Raw genomic sequence first — 26,478 nt, 5'->3', positions numbered from 1 at the left:
CCTGCACCTTACTGTTTGAATGAACGCCGTGTTCCAAATGAGAGAATCAGCCAATGGTAGAGAAAGGTTAAAGGTGACCTGATAAAAGATTATCCTAGCGCGGACTGTGTCAGCCGTCTAGGTAAAGCACTGATCAATGGCTGTGTTCATTGATTGACTTTATGGTACCGTCCATGGGATATGTTTCGTCGCTCAGGTAGGCTCGTCACAGTACATGGTGTCAGGCTTCAAGTATGTCTGTCTGTCTGTCAGGCTTCAAGTATGTCCGTCTGTCTGTCAGGCTTCAAGTATGTCTGTCTGTCTGTCAGGGTTCAAGAATGTCTGTCTGTCTGTCTGTCTGTCTGTCAGGATTCAAGTATGTCTGTCTGTCTGTCTGTCTGTCTGTCTGTCTGTCAGGGTTCAAGTCTGTATGTCAGGGTTCAAGTCTGTCAGGGTTCAAGTCTGTATGTCAGGGTTCAAGTCTGTCTGTCAGGGTTCAAGTATGTCTGTCAGGGTTCAAGTCTGTATGTCAGGGTTCAAGTCTGTCTGTCAGGGTTCAAGTATGTCTGTCAAGATTCAAGTCTGTCTGTCAGGGTTCAAGTGTGTCTGTCAGGGTTCAAGTCTGTATGTCAGGGTTCAAGTCTGTCTGTCAGGGTTCAAGTCTGTATGTCAGGGTTCAAGTCTGTCTGTCAGGGTTCAAGTATGTCTGTCAAGGTTCAAGTCTGTCTGTCAGGGTTCAAGTGTGTCTGTCAGGGTTCAAGTCTGTATGTCAGGGTTCAAGTCTGTCTGTCAGGGTTCAAGTATGTCTGTCAGGGTTCAAGTCTGTCAGGGTTCAAGTATGTCTGTCAGGGTTCAAGTCTGTCTGTCAGGCTTCAAGTCTGTCAATTGATATCATGTGTTTGATTGTTTGTCTTTTTGGTTAGCTTTTCTTGCTACAGCATCTAACAACTGACATAGAACACATCTAACAACTGACATAAAACACATATAACAACTGACATAGAACACATCTAACAACTGACATAAAACACATATAACAACTGACATAGAACACATCTAACAACTGACATAGAACACATCTAACAACTGACATAGAACACATCTAACAACTTACATAGAACACATCTAACAACTGACATAGAACACATCTAACAACTTACATAGAACACATCTAACACCTGACATAGAACACATCTAACACCTGACATAGAACACATCTAACAACTGACATAGAACACATCTAACAACTGACATAGAACACATCTAACACCTGACATAGAACACATCTGACAGCTGACATAGAACACATCTAACACCTGACATAGAACACATCTAACAACTTACATAGAACACATCTAACACCTGACATAGAACACATCTAACAACTTACATAGAACACATCTAACACCTGACATAGAACACATCTAACAACTGACATAGAACACATCTAACAACTGACATAGAACACATCTAACAACTTACATAGAACACATCTAACAACTTACATAGAACACATCTAACAACTGACATAGAACACATCTAACAACTGACATAGAACACATCTAACAACTGACATAGAACACATCTAACAACTGACATAGAACACATCTAACACCTGACATAGAACACATCTAACACCTGACATAGAACACATCTAACACCTGACATAGAACACATCTAACACCTGACATAGAACACATCTAACACCTGACATAGAACACATCTAACAACTGACATAGAACACATCTAACAACTGACATAGAACACATCTAACACCTGACATAGAACACATCTGACAGCTGACATAGAACACATCTAACAACTGACATAGAACACATCTAACAACTGACATAGAACACATCTAACAACTGACATAGAACACATCTAACAACTGACATAGAACACATCTAACACCTGACATAGAACACATCTAACACCTGACATAGAACACATCTAACAACTGACATAGAACACATCTAACAACTGACATAGAACACATCTAACAACTGACATAGAACACATCTAACAACTGACATAGAACACATCTAACACCTGACATAGAACACATCTAACACCTGACATAGAACACATCTAACAACTGACATAGAACACATCTAACAACTGACATAGATTGAGCAAGCACCTGCTTGGGATGGTATCAAGGCCTTGACCTATATACCACCAATGATTTCTAACCATGTTTTTAATGGAATGACGACGGTTCGGCCTCGTTGATTCGTTGCTGCTGTCCTCACAGTCACCGCTTCCCCGTCGTGTCCCTGCCATTCCCCGTCGTGTCCCCGACATTCCCCGCCATTCCCCGTCGTGTCCCTGCCATTCCCCGTCGTGTCCCCGCCATCCCCCATCATTCCCCGTCGTGTCCCCGCCATTCCCCGCCATTCCCATCATTCCCCGTCGTGTCCCCGCCATTCCCCATCATTCCCCGTCGTGTCCCCGCCATTCCCCGTCGTGTCCCCGCCATTCCCCGTCGTGTCCCCATCATTCCCCGTCGTGTCCCCGCCATTCCCCATCATTCCCCGTCGTGTCCCCGACATTCCCCGCCATTCCCCGTCGTGTCCCTGCCATTCCCCGTCGTGTCCCCGCCATCCCCCATCATTCCCCGTCGTGTCCCCGCCATTCCCCGCCATTCCCCATCATTCCCCGTCGTGTCCCCGCCATTCCCCGCCATTCCCCATCATTCCCCGTCGTGTCCCCGCCATTCCCCATCATTCCCCGTCGTGTCCCCGCCATTCCCCATCGTGTCCTCCCATTACCGGCCTTTGTCTTGGTAGATGACGTTATCGATCGGGCGGCCGAGCGAGTGTGTGTGAGTGTGTGTGTGAGTGTGTGTGAGTGTGTCGTATTGATCCACTCACCCGTTGATCTGCTGGCGACTCACACACTCTGGGTGGGTAGGTAGACCAGACCAGTGCAACAAACTGTGCCATTCTCTATGGAAGGGTCTGTACAACTTGCTCCAACTATCTTTGTTCATTGTACACTAGATCTACAGAATTTCTCTTTGTTGATTGTACACTAGCTCTACAGAATTTCTCTTTGTTGATTGTACACTAGCTCTACAGAATTTCTCTTTGTTGATTGTACACTAGCTCTACAGAACAAATTTCTCTTTGTTGATTGTACACTAGCTCTACAGAATTTCTCTTTGTTGATTGTACACTAGCTGTACAGAATTTCTCTTTGTTGATTGTACACTAGCTCTACAGAACAAATTTCTCTTTGTTGATTGTACACTAGCTCTACAGAATTTCTCTTTGTTGATTGTACACTAGCTGTACAGAATTTCTCTTTGTTGATTGTACACTAGCTGTACAGAATTTCTCTTTGTTGATTGTACACTAGCTCTACAGAATTTCTCTTTGTTGATTGTACACTAGCTCTACAGAACAAATTTCTCTTTGTTGATTGTACACTAGCTCTACAGAATTTCTCTTTGTTGATTGTACACTAGCTCTACAGAATTTCTCTTTGTTGATTGTACACTAGCTCTACAGAATTTCTCTTTGTTGATTGTACACTAGCTCTACAGAATTTCTCTTTGTTGATTGTACACTAGCTCTACAGAATTTCTCTTTGTTGATTGTACACTAGCTGTACAGAATAAATTTCTCTTTGTTGATTGTACACTAGTTGTACAGAATTTCTCTTTGTTGATTGTGCACTAGCTCTACAGAATTTCTCTTTGTTGATTGTACACTAGTTGTACAGAATTTCTCTTTGTTGATTGTACACTAGCTCTACAGAATTTCTCTTTGTTGATTGTACACTAGTTCTACAGAATTTCTCTTTGTTGATTGTACACTAGCTCTACAGAATTTCTCTTTGTTGATTGTACACTAGCTGTACAGAATTTCTCTTTGTTGATTGTACACTAGCTCTACAGAATTTCTCTTTGTTGATTGTACACTAGTTCTACAGAATTTCTCTTTGTTGATTGTACACTAGCTCTACAGAATTTCTCTTTGTTGATTGTACACTAGCTGTACAGAATTTCTCTTTGTTGATTGTACACTAGCTCTACAGAATTTCTCTTTGTTGATTGTACACTAGATGTACAGAACAAATTTCTCTTTGTTGATTGTACACTAGCTCTACAGAATTTCTCTTTGTTGATTGTACACTAGCTCTACAGAACAAATTTCTCTTTGTTGATTGTACACTAGCTCTACAGAATTTCTCTTTGTTGATTGTACACTAGCTGTACAGAATTTCTCTTTGTTGATTGTACACTAGCTGTACAGAATAAATTTCTCTTTGTTGATTGTACACTAGCTGTACAGAACAAATTTCTCTTTGTTGATTGTACACTAGCTCTACAGAACAAATTTCTCTTTGTTGATTGTACACTAGCTGTACAGAATTTCTCTTTGTTGATTGTACACTAGCTCTACAGAATTTCTCTTTGTTGATTGTACACTAGCTCTACAGAACAAATTTCTCTTTGTTGATTGTACACTAGCTCTACAGAATTTCTCTTTGTTGATTGTACAATAGCTCTACAGAATTTCTCTTTGTTGATTGTACACTAGCTCTACAGAATTTCTCTTTGTTGATTGTACACTAGCTCTACAGAATTTCTCTTTGTTGATTGTACACTAGCTCTACAGAATTTCTCTTTGTTGATTGTACACTAGCTCTACAGAATTTCTCTTTGTTGATTGTACACTAGCTGTACAGAATTTCTCTTTGTTGATTGTACACTAGCTCTACAGAATTTCTCTTTGTTGATTGTACACTAGCTCTACAGAATTTCTCTTTGTTGATTGTACACTAGCTGTACAGAATTTCTCTTTGTTGATTGTACACTAGCTGTACAGAATAAATTTCTCTTTGTTGATTGTACACTAGCTGTACAGAACAAATTTCTTTTTGTTGATTGTACACTAGCTCTACAGAACAAATTTCTCTTTGTTGATTGTACACTAGCTGTACAGAATTTCTCTTTGTTGATTGTACACTAGCTCTACAGAATTTCTCTTTGTTGATTGTACACTAGCTGTACATAATTACTCTTTGTTGATTGTACACTAGTTCTACAGAATTTCTCTTTGTTGATTGTACACTAGCTCTACAAAATTTCTCTTTGTTGATTGTACACTAGCTCTACAGAACAAATTTCTCTTTGTTGATTGTACACTAGCTCTACAGAACAAATTTCTCTTTGTTGATTGTACACTAGCTCTACAGAATTTCTCTTTGTTGATTGTACACTAGCTCTACAGAATTTCTCTTTGTTGATTGTACACTAGCTCTACAGAATTTCTCTTTGTTGATTGTACACTAGCTGTACAGAATTTCTCTTTGTTGATTGTACACTAGCTGTACAGAATTTCTCTTTGTTGATTGTACACTAGCTCTACAGAATTTCTCTTTGTTGATTGTACACTAGCTCTACAGAACAAATTTCTCTTTGTTGATTGTACACTAGCTCTACAGAATTTCTCTTTGTTGATTGTACAATAGCTCTACAGAATTTCTCTTTGTTGATTGTACACTAGCTCTACAGAATTTCTCTTTGTTGATTGTACACTAGCTCTACAGAATTTCTCTTTGTTGATTGTACACTAGCTCTACAGAATTTCTCTTTGTTGATTGTACACTAGCTCTACAGAATTTCTCTTTGTTGATTGTACACTAGCTCTACAGAATTTCTCTTTGTTGATTGTACACTAGTTCTACAGAATTTCTCTTTGTTGATTGTACACTAGCTGTACAGAATAAATTTCTCTTTGTTGATTGTACACTAGTTCTACAGAATTTCTCTTAGTTGATTGTACACTAGCTCTACAGAACAAATTTCTCTTTGTTGATTGTACACTAGTTCTACAGAATTTCTCTTTGTTGATTGTACACTAGCTCTACAGAATTTCTCTTTGTTGATTGTACACTAGCTCTACAGAATTTCTCTTTGTTGATTGTACACTAGCTGTACAGAATTTCTCTTTGTTGATTGTACACTAGCTGTACAGAATTTCACTTTGTTGATTGTACACTAGCTCTACAGAATTTCTCTTTGTTGATTGTACACTAGCTCTACAGAACAAATTTCTCTTTGTTGATTGTACACTAGCTCTACAGAATTTCTCTTTGTTGATTGTACACTAGCTGTACAGAATTTCTCTTTGTTGATTGTACACTAGCTCTACAGAATTTCTCTTTGTTGATTGTACACTAGCTCTACAGAATTTCTCTTTGTTGATTGTACACTAGCTGTACAGAATAAATTTCTCTTTGTTGATTGTACACTAGCTCTACAGAACAAATTTCTTTTTCGTGTTTGTACTCCTGCGAAAAATCAAAATCGAGATTTTCACTAATCTTGATGTTACACCTCAGAGTCAGAAAGAAAAAGTTTTATAATTTTTTGTCTGTGTGTGTGTATGTCTGAGTACACAATAACTTGAGTACCGTTACAGCTAACTTGATGAAATTTCATATATAAGTATTATATGAAATTTGTAGTTCTGTATCAAATTCTCAGTGATTTCAGGTTACCAGGAGTGGAACTTATTCTACTTTTGGTTTTTTCAAAATCCTATAACTTAAGAACTGTTTCAGATAGATAAATGAAATTTCACATTTAAAAAAAGATTTAATTCTCTGAGTAATTTCTGTTTATTGGAAGTAGAACTTTAAGCTATTTCAGATTTCCCCAAAAAAATGCATATGTATTTATAAAGTACTAATATTCTGCACTATTATACACACACAATTTGCTGTTCACTTGGTGCACAATTCTTTTTTCAAGGAGATTCTCTTTAAAAAGTTTAAGTAATTAAAAATTGATCTAAAAATCATGTCTATATCCTGAGTTGAGATTACTCCTGCTTCATTTTTGTCAAGTCAATTATTATTATTTTTCAATTTTTTTCATGCAAATTAAAATGTATAATTGAAAAGTGAACTAAAATTGAACAATTGATAAATATTGTATTTTATAGTTATGACCATTTATTTTTATGTAAGAAAAAAGCATAAGAATCTAGTTATATATGCAGTTCTTTCGTCGGCATGAAGCTAGTTGCAAACATCAGAAATATACTTTAACTACAAAGAGTGGTTAGAGAGAGTAACATACCTAGCAGATATATTCGAACTTCAACAAAAGCTTAATCTGAAACTTGAGGGAAAATGAACAAATATTATCTCTTTATGTGTAGTCTCGGGGCATTTTTATCAATGCAAAAATATATGCAAAGAAAATAAATCTTGGAAATATTGCCATGTTTGAGAAACTCTGCAGTGTGGTAGATGAATCTCACTGTGAGATAAATAAAAATTTGAGAGGATTCTGTGCATCATGAATCTCTTGAAAACGAACTACGGCGTTATTTTCCCTAAGCTGAATTACAAGTTGAATTCTTGATTCCCTCAATGTTGCCAGCATTCCCGATGAATTACAAGTTGAATTCTTGATTACTCGTCATGTACCTTGTTAAATCAAAAACTGCTGACACAATGTTGGTGTAGTATGCACCATTCATACCCAAACGTAAAATTGATTGCCTTTTGAGTTTTAGTTCCTCTTGTGTCCACATATCATTGCAAGAATAATTTTCAACGCTTCTCCAATTAAATAATTTTCAACGCTTCTCCAATTAAATAATTTTCAACGCTTCTCCAATTAAATAATTTTCAACGCTTCTCCAATTAAATAATTTTCAACGCTTCTCTAATTAAATACAAAACAAATAAATTAAATGTTGAGAATGACATGAGGTAAAGCTTCTCCAATTAAAAACAAAACAAATAAATTAAATGTTGAGAATGACATGAGGTAAAGCTTCTCCAATTAAAAACAAAACAAATAAATTAAATGTTGAGAATGACATGAGGTAAAGCTTCTCCAATTAAATACAAAACAAATAAATTAAATGTTGAGAATGACATGAGGTAAAGCTTCTCCAATTAAATACAAAACAAATAAATTAAATTTTGAGAATGACATGAGGTAAAGCTTCTCCAATTAAAAACAAAATAAATAAATTAAATATTGAGAATGACATGAGGTAAAGCTTCTCCAATTAAAAACAAAATAAATAAATTAAATTTTGAGAATGACATGAGGTAAAGCTTCTCCAATTAAAAACAAAATAAATAAATTAAATGTTGAGAATGACATGAGGTTGGCGTTAACAAAATCTCAACTGCGAATGTTGAGAATTGTTAACAGCATGTATTTCACTCATCTTATTAAAACAGTTATTAAGATAATCCTAATATATAAAAGCCCATGTGGGCACTTCTCTCTCTCTGTCCACAACATTTTTTAGGCTATTTAATCAGTATGTTGAGGCTATGTGATCAGTATGTTGAGGCTATGTGATCAGTATGTTGAGGCTATGTGATCAGTATGTTGAGGCTCTGTGATCAGTATGTTGAGGCTATGTGATCAGTATGTTGAGGCTATGTGATCAGTATGTTGAGGCTATGTGATCAGTATGTTGAGGCTATGTGATCATTATGTTGAGGCTATGTGATCAGTATGTTGAGGCTATGTGATCAGTATGTTGAGGCTATGTGATCAGTAAGTTGAGGCTATGTGATCAGTATGTTGAGGCTCTGTGATCAGTATGTTGAGGCTATGTGATCAGTATGTTGAGGCTATGTGATCAGTATGTTGAGGCTATGTGATCAGTATGTTGAGGCTATGTGATCAGTATGTTGAGGCTATGTGATCAGTATGTTGAGGCTATGTGATCAGTATGTTGAGGCTATGTGATCAGTATGTTGAGGCTATGTGATCAGTATGTTGAGGCTATGTGACCAGTATGTTTAGCGATATATGGAGAACTGAAAGATACAAGCTTTTGTTGAAAATAAAATTTTGGATGTTTTAAATGTATTTACTAAATTTTATTTTAAGTAGGAAAATAAAAATAAAGGTATATATGAATGTAGAAACACATTTTTAAATATGCAACCGGTAAAGTGTTTATTGTTGTGACTAGAACGCAAAAACATTGAGGTCACATTCTTAAACTAGAGAAAGAAAAACAAAACTAGTTGCGCATTCTTTCAATTTTAGAATTTGAAGAAATGAACTATATCATTCAAATTTGATTTAAATTTATAGATCTACTTATCGGGACGTACGCTATGAAATGTATACAATTTTCTCGGCCAAAAGTAATACAAACTACATTTTAAAAAAACAACATAAATACCTTTGAACAGAATAATTTCAGTCTCTTAATCAGTGTGTGCATTTAATATGGTGTTTTGTTGACTATATAATTTGGTTTTTCTAATAGGTATTGGTAGCCTATGTTATTTTAAATGTGTCGGACCTTTAGCTATATAGTTATTTCTTTGCTTATTCACTAATATTGTTCAACATGTAGAAAAGCACATTGCATTTTGACCAATAACTTTTATAGAAAATATTTTTCTTGAGAACAAGTATAACATTAAAATATATTTTTCTTGAGAACAAGTATAACCGTAAAATATATTTTTCTTGAGAACAAGTATAACCTTAAAATATATTTTTCTTGAGAACAAGTATAACCTTAAAATATATTTTTCTTGAGAACAAGTATAACCTTAAAATATATTTTTCTTGAGAACAAGTATAACCTTAAAATATATTTTTCTTGAGACCAAGTATAACATTAAAATATATTTTTCTTGAGAACAAGTATAACCTTAAAATATATTTTTCTTGAGAACAAGTATAACATTAAAATATATAGACGTATAGTTCACATGTAACGGGTACAGACGGCTAGATCATAATGAAAGTCTATGAGAAAATATTATTAATTTCCTAACTAACTTTTTAATTCTATGGGGGTCGCTGGTCCCTTACTTTTTGTAAAAGGGGTCTGCACTGGAAAAAGTTTGGGAACCACTGAGTTAGATGTGTCCTAGAAGACTTCGACATAGAGTCAATGAGATCTTTAAAGATTGTATGGTTACCTGGGCAGAGTTCTCTAGACATTTGTGTCATTGGTACACTCAACGCAAGATATGGTAGAGAGGTTAACAATTTCATAACTCATAGGGATGACACATCTGCATAACAATTGATTTCTTTTCTTATTGACTCTTTGTTTCTATCCAGGGCTAGAGGTCATCATTGAGCTAAGGAGAGCAAGGTTGAGACTAGGAGCTTTGGCTATGTTGGTTTGACTGGCTAGTAAAGAGCTGCTGAGATGGGAAAAGTTGATGATGGTGTCAAGCGAGAGATTGTCAGCGCTAACCTGGAAGTGATTAGTGAAGAAAGTTTTGTCAGAAGACTAGAGGGCATGAGCTGTGCCAACTGTCAAAGACATCGTCAGCAGCGCAGCAAAGTGAGCAGGAAGGGCAAGAGCAGCAGACGCAAGCAGCAATGCAAGTCCAAGAGCCCAATCGTCATCCATCTCAAGGACACACTGCCCCTAAAGCAGAGACAGTCCAGCCTGGATGGAGACTCGGATGTATCCACACGATCCACAGATGAAGAGCAGTACCTGACTCAGGTCAAGCTTCCCAGCCACAAAAAGACAATTTATGGAGATGTTGCATCCATTCCAGAATTTGTTCCTCAATACAAACACCACTTCCACCAGCCATGGGCCCAGCCCAGAATGTTCCCCACTCCACCCACTTGTCTTAGATCACCTTATCATCATCTTCAATCCACTGTCCAGAAAGCTCAAGAAAAATCTAGAAAGAATTTGTCCACGCTAATATCTGTTCTAGAGAAAGCCCAGAGAAAAGAATCTTCCGACCCAAACCTGAGCAGCAACTGGAGCCAAGGCAAGTGTTGCCAGATTTTAAACAACCTCTCCCTGGCCAGCGAGGCCAAGCGCAACATCATGTCAGACTGTGAGAATGTGGAGCTCATCTGCAATGATCTCAGTGGGGACAAGCTGGCAGAGAGCACAGATGGGGATTCTGATAGCAGCGACAAACTTTCTGTCCTATCCAGTTCAGACATGTCAGATGTAGGGGAGCAGGTCAAGGGCAGAGCTTGTATCGTGTCAAGGTCAGGGGAGCAGGTCAAGGGCAGAGCTTGTGTCGTGTCAAGGTCAGGGGAGCAGGTCAAGTTAACACCAGATGAGCTAGAACTGCTAGCAGAGTTCACAACTGGTCCTCCCCTCATGTGTATCTCCCCCCACACGTGTATCTCCCCCCACACGTGTATCTCCCCCCACAAGTGTATCTCCCCCCACAAGTGTAGCTCCCCCCACAAGTGTAGCTCCCCCCACACTTGCTGCAGATACCAGCAGACTGAGGGCTACCCCAGAAAGTCATCCATCCATTCCACTGACTACAACAAAACTCACTCGACCAGTGCTGAGTACAGTCAGCTTGGAGAGACAACACAACACAAGGCAGCAAGAGGATCTATCTCATCCGACTCTGAAGCCTCCTCTGATGTTGAGAGCACCTCAAGCTCCTCCTCCGGCAGTCCAGCTCCAGCGTGTCTCAGCTCACAGCACACAGCAGGGCATCTGTCCAAGCCAGCTGGAGTCCACAGCTCCAGGTACCACTGGAGCAAACAGGAGATCCAGCCAGACAAGTCAGGCAGCTGGAGAGGCCAGCTCTGGGATCATGAGAGAGTGCCAGTAACTGAGAGTGTCTACATGGACCTGACTGGGCTGGGCATGAGCATTTCTGTCATGTACCATAACCAGCCTTACACAGGACCGTCCTGGCCTTACCTCGGCCAAACGTGGCCTTACTCTGGCCATAGCCAGCCACCATTATGGCCTTACCCTGTCCAGAGCCTGTCCCTGTACAGCCCGAGTCTGCCTGTGATGTACCCCCACAGGCCAGACTACTTTTTACCCCTAGATTTTAAAAAGTGTAAGTCTATCAATCAAATTTTGTTTATTAAATGTCATAAGCTTTTCAACTCTTTTCTTATCTTTTTTATTTAGAAAATCAAATCTTTATTTTATACCACCTTTTCTATTTGTTCAGCTGTTGATATTTTATCAACTTGATGTCCCCTCCTTAAGTTTAATTGACTTATCTTGTTATTGGACAAAGTTTTTATGATGTGCTCTGATTTTTATCAACCTTTTTTTTTAGAATGACTTTTTTTTGGTTTGTGGGATGTGGCAAATCTTTTTCTTGTCTGAATATTTTTCATGGCTGCGTGTTTTTCTTGTCTGAATATTTTTCATGGCTGCGTGTTTTTGTTGTCTGAATATTTTTCATGGCTGCGTGTTTTTGTTGTCTGAATATTTTTCATGGCTGCGTGTTTTTGTTGTCTGAATGTTTTTCATGGCTGCGTGTTTTTGTTGTCTGAATGTTTTTCATGGCTGCCTGTTTTTGTTGTCTGAATGTTTTTCATGGCTGCGTGTTTTTATTGTCTGTGGTGAATGTTTTTCATGACTGTGTGTTTTTGTTGTCTGTGGTGAATGTTTTTCATGGCTGCGTGTTTTTGTTGTCTGTGGTGAATGTTTTTCATGGCTGCCTGTTTTTGTTGTCTGAATGTTTTTCATGGCTGCCTGTTTTTGTTGTCTGAATGTTTTTCATGGCTGCGTGTTTTTGTTGTCTGTGGTGAATGTTTTTCATGGCTGCCTGTTTTTGTTGTCTGAATATTTTTCATGGCTGCCTGTTTTTGTTGTCTGAATGTTTTTCATGGCTGCGTGTTTTTGTTGTCTGTGGTGAATGTTTTTCATGGCTGCGTGTTTTTGTTGTCTGTGGTGAATGTTTTTCATGGCTGCGTGTTTTTGTTGTCTGAATATTTTTCATGGCTGCCTGTTTTTGTTGTCTGAATGTTTTTCATGGCTGCGTGTTTTTGTTGTCTGAATGTTTTTCATGGCTGTGTGTTTTTGTTGTCTGAATGTTTTTCATGGCTGTGTGTTTTTGTTGTCTGAATATTTTTCATGGCTGCGTGTTTTTGTTGTCTGTGGTGAATATTTTTCATGGCTGCGTGTTTTGGTTCCCTATTAATGGTACTCTAGTAATGGTTTCCTATTCATGGTTCCCCATGCTTGGTTCCCTATATATGGTCCCCATTTGCTTGGTTCCCTATTCATGGTTCCCCATGCTTGGTTCCCTATTCATGGTCCCCTAGGTAGAAGAAATGTCCTGTAACCAGTCAACCAATGTCCTCCACAGATGAGATGTCCATGCCTCCAAACAGACCTTGGATAACAACAGGAGAGGCTGACAAAGACGTGCCTGCAGGTAGGTCATTTCTAGCCTGTGTTAGACCCCCACCCCAGCTACCTAAAACAATGTATAACCTCATTTTGAATGTCTTCACCAACTTTGTGATTAGTTAGATAAAAAAATGCATACTAAAGTTTTAATAACAAGCTTGTTATGTAATAATACACTAAAAAGAAAACTTTTTGGATACTATTACTATTATTTAGTATAGATTTTAAACGACTTAGTATAAATTAATCCCTATATGTTAAGTGCTTGGTTTATTTAAATGTTTCTTTGCAATAGCAAACAGAAACACAGTAACAGAAAAGTTTTAAACATTTATTTTTGTATTTTATAGGATATTTTCTGCACTCATAGATGCCTTATAATCTTAACAATCATAACATTTGTCAGTCGTAGCCTCTTCGGGTCCACGACTTCAATCTCTGTTTACTTATTTCTTGTTTTATACTTGAAAATTACTTTTTGCATAAGGGGCATCTCTGTTTACTTATTTCTTGTTTTATACTTGAAAATTACTTTTTGCATAAGGGGCAGTCAGTGTTCTTGTAAGTCTGAAAAATGTCTAAAAAGCAAATGTTAGACTTTTATAAAGTCTGGAAATCCATTAGTTTTCAGGCTAAAAAATTCTAGAAAATGTTAGGAATTTAATTCTAGAAATAAAACTTGTCCACAATGTCCATTAGTTTACAGCGTGTCAACTTACCATGTGAATGTGCTAAGACTATCTCAAATTGTTCTGTATTTAAAGAGTGATGTGCATAGACCCTGTGTTTCTCTCAATTTTACACACAATTTTTCCTAGAGGGTGGGTAAGGGGGGCCCAAACTATTTGATGTCATTTGATGTCATTTGATGTCATTTGATGTCATTTGAGGTTGTCTGGCTATTAATTACTGCATGGGTTGGGGCAAAATTAGGAATTTACTGTCACTTGACACCAACCTGTGTCATGTCACCTGACATTAGCCTGTGTCATGTCACTTGACACCAACCTGTGTCATGTCACCTGTCATTAGCCTGTGTCATGTCACCTGTCATTAGCCTGTGTCATGTCACCTGTTAGTAGCCTGTGTCATGTCACCTGTCACTAGCCTGTGTCATGTCACCTGTCACCAGCCTGAGTCATGTCACCTTTCACCAGCCTGTGTCTCCCCAGCAGCTGTGTTCTCAGTGATGTGCTACAATGTCCTGTGTCTCCCACAGCTGTGTTCTCAGTGATGTGCTACAATGTCCTGTGTCTCCCCAGCAGCTGTGTTCTCAGTGATGTGCTACAATGTCCTGTGTCTCCCACAGCTGTGTTCTCAGTGATGTGCTACAATGTCCTGTGTCTCCCCAGCAGCTGTGTTCTCAGTGATGTGCTACAATGTCCTGTGTCTCCCACAGCTGTGTTCTCAGTGATGTGCTACAATGTCCTGTGTCTCCCCAGCAGCTGTGTTCTCAGTGATGTGCTACAATGTCCTGTGTCTCCCACAGCTGTGTTCTCAGTGATGTGCTACAATGTCCTGTGTCTCCCACAGCTGTGTTCTCAGTGATGTGCTACAATGTCCTGTGTCTCCCCAGCAGCTGTGTTCTCAGTGATGTGCTACAATGTCCTGTGTCTCCCACAGCTGTGTTCTCAGTGATGTGCTACAATGTCCTGTGTCTCCCCAGCAGCTGTGTTCTCAGTGATGTGCTACAATGTCCTGTGTCTCCCACAGCTGTGTTCTCAGTGATGTGCTACAATGTCCTGTGTCTCCCACAGCTGTGTTCTCAGTGATGTGCTACAATGTGCTGTGTCTCCCACAGCTGTGTTCTCAGTGATGTGCTACAATGTCCTGTGTCTCCCACAGCTGTGTTCTCAGTGATGTGCTACAATGTCCTGTGTGACAAGCTCTGTACCAAGGCCATGTACGCCTACTGTCCCACTTGGGCTCTCAGCTGGGACTACAGGAAAAAGGGCATCATGAACGACATTACCAGGGGAAACGCTGACATCATCACATTACAGGTATGTCTCACCACATTACAGGTATGTCTCACCACATTACAGGTATGTCTCACCACATTACAGGCATGTCTCACCACATTACAGGCATGTCTCACCACATTACAGGCATGTCTCACCACATTACAGGCATGTCTCACCACATTACAGGCATGTCTCACCACATTACAGGCATGTCTCACCACATTACAGGCATGTCTCACCACATTACAGGCATGTCTCACCACATTACAGGCATGTCTCACCACATTACAGGCATGTCTCACCACATTACAGGTATGTCTCACCACATTACAGGCATGTCTCACCACCACATTACAGGCATGTCTCACCACATTACAGGCATGTCTCACCACATTACAGGCATGTTTCACCACATTACAGGCATGTCTCACCACATTACAGGCATGTCTCACCACATTACAGGCATGTCTCACCACATTACAGGCATGTCCCACCACATTACAGGCATGTCTCACCACATTACAGGCATGTCTCACCACATTACAGGCATGTCTCACCACATTACAGGCATGTCTCACCACATTACAGGCATGTCTCACCACATTACAGGCATGTCTCACCATATTACAGGCATGTCTCACCACATTACAGGCATGTCATTACTTGAAGTTGAGCATAGACATTAGATTGACAGTCAGCACACTGAGTTCGATAAGACTGCTCCAAAATAATTGTTGATTTGAATAAAAAAACTCCATGATAGTATTTCTGAAAATAATATATGTAAAACTAGCATACACGTCTCGCGCGTTGCTGCGCTCTCACAAAAAGGCTGACTCAATATTTAAGAGGATTTCATCAATGTGTTACCAATCCTGTAATCCTGCCAGCTGGTTGATTTATCAAATGTTACACTACACTGGCTGGCACACCTTTCAATCCACTGTGTGGGTGGGTGGGTGGCACACCTTTCAATCCACTGTGTGGGTGGCTGACACACCTTTCACTCCACTGTGTGGGTGGCTGGCACAGGAAATCATGGAACAATAACCTGACAAAATGACTTTCTACTCTTGCAGGAAGTGAATTAAAACATCCAATGTGTTTTCTGAAAACATCCAATGTGTTTTCTAAAAACATCCAATGTGTTTTCTATTCCAGGAAGTGGAAACAGAGCAATATTATAGCATGTTTTTTCCTGAACTTTGTGCACATGGCTATGATGGGATTTTTCTGCCCAAATCACGAGTCAGGACCATGAACTCAGACAAGGAGAAGAAATGTGTTGATGGTTGTGCCATATTTTTCAAAAAGAACAAGTAAGAACATTAGCCTACTATCTGCTAAATGACTGAGTGAGTTGTAAGGAAGTGATTGAGTGTGATAGAAGGAAGTGATTGAGTGTGGTGTAAGGAAGTGATTGTGTGTGATTTTAGGTTATTTAAAGAAGTGATTGAGTGTGATATAAGGAAGTGATTGAGTGTGGTGTAAGGAAGTGATTGAGTGTGATGTAAGGAAGTGATTGAGTGTGATGTAAGGAAGTGATTGAGTGTGATGTAAGGAAGTGATTGAGTGTGGTGTAAGGAAGTGATTGAGTGTGATTTTAGGTTATTTAAAGAAGTGATTGAGTGTGATATAAGGAAGTGATTGAGTGTGGTGTAAGGAAGTGATTGAGTGTGATGTAAGGAAGTGATTGAGTGTGGTGTAAGGAAGTGATTGTGTGGGATGTAAGGAAGTTATTGAGTGTGATGTAAGGAAGTGATTGAGTGTGATGTAAGGAAGTGATTGAGTGTGATGTAAGGAAGTGATTGAGTGATGTAAGGAAGTGATTGAGTGTGATGTAAAGAAGTGATTGAGTGTGATGTAAGGAAGTGATTGAGTGTGATGTAAGGAAGTGATTGAGTGTGGTGTAAGGAAGTGATTGAGTGTGGTGTAAGGAAGTGATTGAGTGTGGTGTAAGGAAGTCATTGAGTGTGGTGTAAGGAAGTGATTGAGTGTGATGTAAGGAAGTGATTGAGTGTGGTGTAAGGAAGTGATTGAGTGTGGTGTATGGAAGTGATTGAGTGTGATATTTGGTGATTTAAGGAGGTGATTGAGTGTGATTTTAGGTTATTTAAAGAAGTGATTGAGTGTGATGTAAGGAAGTGATTGAGTGTGATGTAAGGAAGTGATTGAGTGTGATGTAAGGAAGTGATTGAGTGTGGTGTAAAGATGTGATTGCGTGTGATTTTAGGTGATGTAAAGAAGTGATTGAGTGTGATGTAAGGAAGTGATTGAGTGTGATGTAAGGAAGTGATTGAGTGTGGTGTAAGGAATTGATTGAGTGTGGTGTATGGAAGTGATTGAGTGTGATGTAAGGAAGTGATTGAGTGTGATGTAAGGAAGTGATTGAGTGTGATGTAAGGAAGTGATTGAGTGTGATGTAAGGAAGTGATTGAGTGAGTGTGGTGTAATGAAGTGATTGAGTGTGGTGTATGGAAGTGATTGAGTGTAGTGTATGGAAGTGATTGAGTGTGATGTAAGGAAGTGATTGAGTGTGATATAAGGTGATGTAAAAAGTGATTGAGTGTGATGTAAGGAAGTGATTGAGTGTGATGTAAGGAAGTGATTGAGTGATGTAAAGAAGTGATTAAGTGTGATGTAAGGAAGTGATTGAGTGTGATGTAAGGAAGTGATTGAGTGTGATGTAAGGAAGTGATTGAGTGTGATGTGAGGAAGTGATTGAGTGTGATGTAAGGAAGTGATTGAGTGTGATGTAAGGAAGTGATTGAGTGTGATATAAGGAAGTGATTGAGTGTGATGTAAGGAAGTGATTGAGTGTGATGTAAGGAAGTGATTGTGTGTGGTGTAAGGAAGTCATTGAGTGTGGTGTAAGGAAGTGATTGAGTGTGATGTAAGGAAGTGATTGAGTGTGATGTAAGGAAGTGATTGAGTGTGATGTAAGGAAGTGATTGAGTGTGATGTAAGGAAGTGATTGTGTGTGATGTAAGGAAGTGATTGAGTGTGATGTAAGGAAGTGATTTTGTGTGATGTAAGGAAGTGATTGTGTGTGATGTAAGGAAGTTATTGAGTGTGATGTAAGGAAGTGATTGAGTATGGTGTAAGGAAGTGATTGAGTCTGATTTTAGGTTATTTAAAGAAGTGATTGAGTCTGATATAAGGAAGTGATTGAGTGTGATGTAAGGAAGTGATTGAGTGTGGTGTAAGGAAGTGATTGAGTGTGGTGCATGGAAGTGATTGAGTGTGATATTTGGTGATGTAAGGAGGTGATTGAGTGTGATTTTAGGTTATTTAACGAAGTGATTGAGTGTGATGTAAGGAAGTGATTGAGTGAGTGTGGTGTAAAGATGTGATTGCGTGTGATTTTAGGTGATGTAAAGAAGTGATTGAGTGTGATGTAAAGAAGTGATTGAGTGTGATGTAAGGAAGTGATTGAGTGGGATGTAAGGAAGTGATTGAGTGTGATGTAAGGAAGTGATTGTGTGTGATGTAAGGAAGTGATTGTATGTGATGTAAGGAGGTTATTGAGTGTGATGTAAGGAAGTGATTGAGTGTGGTGTAAGGAAGTGATTGAGTCTGATTTTAGGTTATTTAAAGAAGTGATTGAGTGTGATATAAGGAAGTGATTGAGTGTGATGTAAGGAAGTGATTGAGTGTGGTGTAAGGAAGTGATTGAGTGTGGTGCATGGAAGTGATTGAGTGTGATATTTGGTGATGTAAGGAGGTGATTGAGTGTGATTTTAGGTTATTTAACGAAGTGATTGAGTGTGATGTAAGGAAGTGATTGAGTGTGATGTAAGGAAGTGATTGAGTGTGGTGTAAAGATGTGATTGTGTGTGATTTTAGGTGATGTAAAGAAGTGATTGAGTGTGATGTAAGGAAATGATTGAGTGTGATGTAAGGAAGTGATTGAGTGTGATGTAAGGAAGTGATTGAGTGTGATGTAAGGAAGTGATTGAGTGTGATGTAAGGAAGTGATTGAGTGTGATGTAAGGAAGTGATTGAGTGTCGTGTAATGAAGTGATTGAGTGTGATGTAAGGAAGTGATTGAGTGTGATGTAAGGAAGTGATTGAGTCTGGTGTTTGGAAGTGATTGAGTGTAGTGTATGGAAGTGATTGAGTGTGATGTAAGGAAGTGAATGAGTGTGATATAAGGTGATGTAAAAAAGTGATTGAGTGTGATGTAAGGAAGTGATTGAGTGTGATGTAAGGAAGTGATTGAGTGTGATGTAAGGAAGTGATTGAGTGTGATGTAAGGAAGTGATTGAGTGTGATGTAAGGAAGTGATTGAGTGTGATGTAAGGAAGTGATTGAGTGTGATGTAAGGAAGTGATTGAGTGTGATGTAAGGAAGTGATTGAGTGTGATGTAAGGAAGTGATTGAGTGTGATGTAAGGAAGTGATTGAGTGTGATGTAAAGAAGTGATTGAGTGTGGTGTAAATATGTGATTGAGTGTGATGTAAGGAAGTGATTGAGTGTGATGTAAGGAAGTGATTGAGTGTGATGTAAGGAAGTGATTGAGTGTGATGTAAGGAATTGATTGAGTGTAATGTAAGGAAGTGATTGAGTGTGATGTAAGGAAGTGATTGAGTGTGATGTAAGGAAGTGATTGAGTGTGATGTAAGGAAGTGATTGAGTGTGATGTAAGGAAGTGATTGAGTGTGATGTAAGGAAGTGATTGAGTGTGGTGTAATGAAGTGATTGAGTGTAGTGTATGGAAGTGATTGAGTGTGATGTAAGGAAGTGATTGAGTGTGATATAAGGTGATGTAAAAAAGTGATTGAGTGTGATGTAAGGAAGTGATTGAGTGTGATGTAAAGAAGTGATTGAGTGTGGTGTAAATATGTGATTGAGTGTGATGTAAGGAAGTGATTGAGTGTAATGTAAGGAAGTGATTGAGTGTGATGTAAGGAAGTGATTGAGTGTGATATTTGGTGATGTAAGGAAGTGATTGAGTGTGATTTTAGGTGATGTAAAGAAGTGATTTTAGGTGATGTAAAGAAGTGATTGAGTGTGATGTAAGGAAGTGATTGAGTGTGGTGTAAGGAAGTGATTGAGTGTGGTGTAAGGAAGTGATTGAGTGTCGTGTAAGGAAGTGATTGAGTGTGATTTTAGGTGATGTAAAGAAGTGATTGAGTGTGATGTAAGGAAGTGATTGAGTGTGATGTAAGGAAGTGATTGAGTGTGGTGTAAGGAAGTGATTGAGTGTGGTGTAAGGAAGTGATTGAGTGTGGTGTAAGGAAGTGATTGAGTGTAGTGTAAGGAAGTGATTGAGTGTGGTGTAAGGAAGTGATTGAGTGTGGTGTAAGGAAGTGATTGAGTGTGATGTAAGGAAGTGATTGAGTGTGGTGTAAGGAAGTGATTGAGTGTGATGTAAGGAAGTGATTGGGTGTGGTGTAAGGAAGTGATTGAGTGTGGTGTAAGGATGTGATTGAGTGTGATATTTGGTGATGTAAGGAAGTGATTGAGTGTGATTTTAGGTGATGTAAGGAAGTGATTGATTGTGGTGTAAGGAAGTGATTGAGTGTGGTGTATGGAAGTGATTGAGTGTGATGTAAGAAATTGATTGAGTGTAATGTAAAGAAGTGATTGAGTGTGATGTAAGAAAGTGATTGAGTGTGATGTAAGGAAGTGATTGAGTGTGATGTAAGGAAGTGATTGAGTGTGGTGTAAGGAAGTGATTGAGTGTGATGTAAGGAAGTGATTGGGTGTGGTGTAAGGAAGTGATTGAGTGTGGTGTAAGGATGTGATTGAGTGTGATATTTGGTGATGTAAGGAAGTGATTGAGTGTGATTTTAGGTGATGTAAGGAAGTGATTGATTGTGGTGTAAGGAAGTGATTGAGTGTGGTGTATGGAAGTGATTGAGTGTGATGTAAGAAATTGATTGAGTGTAATGTAAAGAAGTGATTGAGTGTGATGTAAGAAAGTGATTGAGTGTGATGTAAGGAAGTGATTGAGTGTGATGTAAGGAAGTGATTGAGTGTGGTGTATTGAAGTGATTGAGTGTGGTGTAAGGAAGTGATTGAGTGTGATGTTAGGAAGTGATTGTGTGTGATGTAAGGAAGTGATTGAGTGTGATGTAAAGAAGTGATTGAGTGTGATTTTAGGTGATGTAAAGAAGTGATTGAGTGTGATGTAAGGAAGTGATTGAGTGTGATGTAAGGAAGTGATTGAGTGTGATGTATTGAAGTGATTGAGTGTGGTGTAAGGAAGTGATTGAGTGTGATGTAAGGAAGTGATTGAGTGTGGTGTAAGGAAGTGATTGAGTGTGATGTAAGGAAGTGATTGAGTGTGGTGTATTGAAGTGATTGAGTGTGGTGTATTGAAGTGATTGAGTGTGGTCTAAGGAAGTGATTGAGTGTGATGTTAGGAAGTGATTGTTTGTGATGTTAGGAAGTGATTGTGTGTGATGTAAGGAAGTGGTTGAGTGTGATGTAAAGAAGTGATTGAGTGTGATTTTAGGTGATGTAAAGAAGTGATTAAGTGTGATGTAAGGAAGTGATTGAGTGTGATGTAAGGAAGTGATTGAGTGTGATGTATTGAAGTGATTGAGTGTGGTGTAAGGAAGTGATTGAGTGTGATGTTAGGAAGTGATTGAGTGTGATGTTAGCAAGTGATTGTGTGTGATGTAAGGAAGTGATTGAGTGTGATGTAAAGAAGTGATTGAGTGTGATGTAAGGAAGTGATTGAGTGTGATGTAAAGAAGTGATTGAGTGTGATGTAAGGAAGTGATTGAGTGTGGTGTATTGAAGTGATTGAGTGTGGTGTATTGAAGTGATTGAGTGTGGTGTAAGGAAGTGATAGAGTGTGATGTTAGGAAGTGATTGTGTGTGATGTTAGGAAGTGATTGTGTGTGATGTAAGGAAGTGGTTGAGTGTGATGTAAAGAAGTGATTGAGTGTGATTTTAGGTGATGTAAAGAAGTGATTAAGTGTGATGTAAGGAAGTGATTGAGTGTGATGTAAGGAAGTGATTGAGTGTGATGTATTGAAGTGATTGAGTGTGGTGTAAGGAAGTGATTGAGTGTGATGTTAGGAAGTGATTGAGTGTGATGTTAGGAAGTGATTGTGTGTGATGTAAGGAAGTGATTGAGTGTGATGTAAAGAAGTGATTGAGTGTGATGTAAGGAAGTGATTGAGTGTGATGTAAAGAAGTGATTGAGTGTGATGTAAGGAAGTGATTGAGTGTGATGTAAGGATGTGATTGAGTGTGATGTAAGGAACTGATTGAGTGTGGTGTAAGGAAGTGATTAAGTTAGATATAAGGAAGTGATGGCCATAACCCTGGTTTAATGCAGGTTTGAGAAAGTCAACGAGTACCAAATAGAATTCAGCCAGCTGGCCACAAAGGAGGGAGCATCTAACACAGACACAGATATGATCAACCGGGTCAGCACTAAAGACAACATCGCAATAGTGGCTGTACTTAGGACTAGGCCTGATGTCTATCAGAACAGTGAGTCTCACACAAAGTCACTTCTTTAATCAGAACAGTGAGTCTCACACAAAGTCACTTCTTTAATCAGAACAGTGAGTCTCACACAAAGTCACTTCTTTTGATCAGAACAGTGAGTCTCACACAAAGTCACTTCTTTAATCAGAACAGTGAGTCTCACACAAAGTCACTTCTTTAATCAGAACAGTGAGTCTCACACAAAGTCACTTCTTTAATCAGAACAGTGAGTCTCACACAAATTCACTTCACACAAATTCACTTCTTTAATCAGAACAGTGAGTCTCACACAAAGTCACTTCTTTAATCAGAACAGTGAGTCTCACACAAATTCACTTCACACAAATTCACTTCTTTAATCAGAACAGTGAGTCTCACACAAAGTCACTTCTTTAATCAGAACAGTGAGTCCCACACAAATTCACTTCTTTAATCAAAACAGTGAGTCTCACACAAAGTCACTTCTTTAATCAGAACAGTGAGTCTCACACAAATTCACTTCTTTAACCAGAACTGTTTCCGCTCTGATTTTATGGTCCACTACTTTACATTCAGCATTCAAATTTCTGCTCGATTGAATTGTTTAGTTATATCTCAAAATAGTATTAATGAATTGTTTAGCTATATCTCTAAATGGTATTAATGAATTGTTTAACATCTCAAAATGGTATTGATGAATTGTTTGAAAAGAAAGTTGTTTTAGAAGAATCCAATGTGATTGCAGGCCCAGTTCCAGCCCCCAAAGGTTTGACGCAGATGCTGATGGTGTCTACTGCTCACATCCACTGGGACCCCCAGTCCCCTGATGTCAAGCTGGTGCAGACCATGATGCTGATAGAGGAACTACAAAAATTTGTCAAGGAAGCCTCAGTGCAATTTCGACCCAATGCACCTCCTCCTTCATTAGATGCAGATCTGTGTAACAGCATGCCTCTCATTCTGTGTGGGGATTTTAACTCCTTACCTGACTCAGGTCAGTACTTGACCATTCTAGGTTTTATCTCTGGTCAGTACTTGACCATTCTAGGTTTTACTTGAAACAGGTCAGTACTTGACCATTCTAGGTTTTACTTGAAACAGGTCAGTACTTGACCATTCTAGGTTTTACTTGAAACAGGTCAGTACTTGACCAGTCTAGGTTTTATCTCAGGTCAGTACTTGACCATTCTAGGTTTTACTTGAATCAGGTCAGTACTTGACCATTCTAGGTTTTACTTGAAACAGGTCAGTACTTGACCATTCTAGGTTTTACTTGAAACAGGTCAGTACTTGACCAGTCTAGGTTTTACTTGAAACAGGTCAGTACTTGACCATTCTAGGTTTTATCTCAGGTCAGTACTTGACCATTCTAGGTTTTATCTCAGGTCAGTACTTGACCAGTCTAGGTTTTACTTGAAACAGGTCAGTACTTGACCATTCTAGGTTTTATCTCAGGTCAGTACTTGACCATTCTAGGTTTTATCTCAGGTCAGTACTTGACCATTCTAGGTATTATCTCAGGTCAGTACTTGACCATTCTAGGTTTTATCTCAGGTCAGTACTTGACCAGTCTAGGTTTTACTTGAAACAGGTCAGTACTTGACCATTCTAGGTTTTATCTCAGGTCAGTACTTGACCATTCTAGGTTTTATCTCAGGTCAGTACTTGACCAGTCTAGGTTTTACTTGAAACAGGTCAGTACTTGACCATTCTAGGTTTTATCTCAGGTCAGTACTTGACCATTCTAGGTTTTATCTCAGGTCAGTACTTGACCAGTCTAGGTTTTACTTGAAACAGGTCAGTACTTGACCATTCTAGGTTTTATCTCAGGTCAGTACTTGACCATTCTAGGTTTTATCTCAGGTCAGTACTTGACCATTCTAGGTATTATCTCAGGTCAGTACTTGACCATTCTAGGTTTTATCTCAGGTCAGTACTTGACCATTCTAGGTTTTATCTCAGGTCAGTACTTGACCAGTCTAGGTTTTTATCTCAGGTCAGTACTTGACCATTCTAGGTTTTACTTGAAACAGGTCAGTACTTGACCATTCTAGGTTTTACTTGAAACAGGTCAGTACTTGACCAGTCTAGGTTTTACTTGAAACAGGTCAGTACTTGACCATTCTAGGTTTTATCTCAGGTCAGTACTTGACCATTCTAGGTTTTATCTCAGGTCAGTACTTGACCAGTCTAGGTTTTACTTGAAACAGGTCAGTACTTGACCATTCTAGGTTTTATCTCAGGTCAGTACTTGACCATTCTAGGTTTTATCTCAGGTCAGTACTTGACCATTCTAGGTATTATCTCAGGTCAGTACTTGACCATTCTAGGTTTTATCTCAGGTCAGTACTTGACCAGTCTAGGTTTTACTTGAAACAGGTCAGTACTTGACCATTCTAGGTTTTATCTCAGGTCAGTACTTGACCATTCTAGGTTTTATCTCAGGTCAGTACTTGACCATTCTAGGTATTATCTCAGGTCAGTACTTGACCATTCTAGGTTTTATCTCAGGTCAGTACTTGACCATTCTAGGTTTTATCTCAGGTCAGTACTTGACCATTCTAGGTTTTATCTCAGGTTAGTACTTGACCATTCTAGGTTTTACTTGAAACAGGTCAGTACTTGACCATTCTAGGTTTTATCTCAGGTCAGTACTTGACCATTCTAGGTTTTACTTGAAACAGGTCAGTACTTGACCATTCTAGGTTTTATCTCAGGTCAGTACTTGACCAGTCTAGGTTTTACTTGAAACAGGTCAGTACTTGACCATTCTAGGTTTTACTTGAAACAGGTCAGTACTTGAGCAGTCTTTAACTAAAGCCCTATTTAATTCCACAGGTGTCTATGAGTTCTTGTCCAAAGGTCGACTCGACACCAGTCACAAGGATTTTGAGGGTCAAAATTATCCTGTTTTTATGAAAGATAGAAATGCAAATGGTATCATCACCCACAACTTTAATTTAACCAGTGCATACAAAGATGTTATACCCTTCACAAACTACACGTAAGACTTGTTGAGTACAATCATTAACAAGACTTGTTGAGTACAATCATTAACACGACTTGTTGAGTACAATCATTAACACGACTTGTTGAGTACAATCATTAACAAAAGCTTTCATTCAACTTCTACCCACAAGACTCTGCACTAGACATTTCACCTACAGGGACCTCACCTTGACCTACAGGGACCTTACCTTGACCTACTGGGTCATTACTGGGTCATTACCTTGATCTACCGGGACCTTACCTTGACCTACAGGGACCTTACCTTGACCTACTAGGACCTTACCTTGGCATTCTTAACCATACACAATTTATTACTTTCTTATCCTATCAGACATGCCTTTTTTGCTTTTTGGTACGACTGCACTTTTGGAATGTCTGTACTTTTAATATGACTGTACTTTTGATACGACTGTTTGTACTTTTGGTTGCTAGTGCTGGGTATGTCTGCCTTATAGAGTTTGTTAATTTGTAATTGGATTTCTTTTAGCCCGAGCAGCAATTTTTGGCTCTAATGAGCTTGTCTAACTCTTGGTTCCAGATTTGACTTTAAAGGCATCATAGACTACATCTTCTACTCAGCCCAACACCTCAAGCTGCATGCTGTGATGGGACTTCAAGATGAAGAGTGGTTCAGAGCCAACAAAATCATTGGCTGTCCTCATCCATTTGTTCCCTCGGATCACTTCCCCTTGTTTGCAGAATTTTCATTGCCAGTCCAGCGTCCAAGATAATAGCAGGCCCCACCCCCACGTCCAAGATAATAGCAGGCCCCACCCCCACGTCCAAGATAATAGCAGGCCCCACCCCCACGTCCAAGATAATAGCAGGCCCCACCCCCATGTCCAAGATAATAGCAGGCCCCACCCCCACGTCCAACATAATAGCAGGCCCCACCCCCACGTCCAAGATAATAGCAGGCCCCACCCCCATGTCCAAGATAATAGCAGGCCCCACCCCCACGTCCAAGA

At 39.1% G+C, this 26,478-nt stretch overlaps 2 protein-coding genes across 3 annotated transcripts in view; both read left to right on the top strand.

Annotated features, from left to right (window-relative positions):
• Window positions 1-10,134, top strand: part of LOC131951748 (CCR4-NOT transcription complex subunit 6-like) — a 31,046-nt gene extending 20,912 nt beyond the window's left edge. Inside the window, exon 4 of the mRNA XM_059314131.1 lies at window positions 10,067-10,134. Within this exon, the coding sequence (XP_059170114.1) occupies window positions 10,067-10,134 (68 nt within the window). The remainder of the gene's footprint in view (window positions 1-10,066) is intronic.
• LOC131951734 (uncharacterized) lies at window positions 123-26,478 on the top strand. Of its 2 annotated transcripts, none has more exons than XM_059314113.1 (9): window positions 123-196; window positions 10,067-11,796; window positions 13,063-13,131; window positions 14,952-15,109; window positions 16,232-16,389; window positions 22,368-22,525; window positions 23,247-23,495; window positions 25,340-25,505; window positions 26,049-26,478. In XM_059314113.1, exons 2-9 carry the CDS (start codon window positions 10,158-10,160, stop codon window positions 26,239-26,241), a joined length of 2,790 nt encoding a protein of 929 aa, XP_059170096.1. In that variant the 5' UTR covers window positions 123-196; window positions 10,067-10,157; the 3' UTR covers window positions 26,242-26,478. The 2 variants fall into 2 exon arrangements, with proteins under 2 accessions (XP_059170096.1, XP_059170095.1); XM_059314112.1 differs by lacking the exon at window positions 123-196 and adding an exon at window positions 2,863-2,940.

This window comes from Physella acuta, unplaced genomic scaffold, assembly GCF_028476545.2.
Source record: "Physella acuta isolate Inbredline_101_S28 unplaced genomic scaffold, ASM2847654v3 ptg000824l, whole genome shotgun sequence".
Classification (NCBI taxonomy): domain Eukaryota; kingdom Metazoa; phylum Mollusca; class Gastropoda; family Physidae; genus Physella; species Physella acuta.
Note: the sequence above shows the minus strand (reverse complement) of the source record. Positions and strands in the feature narration are given on the sequence as shown.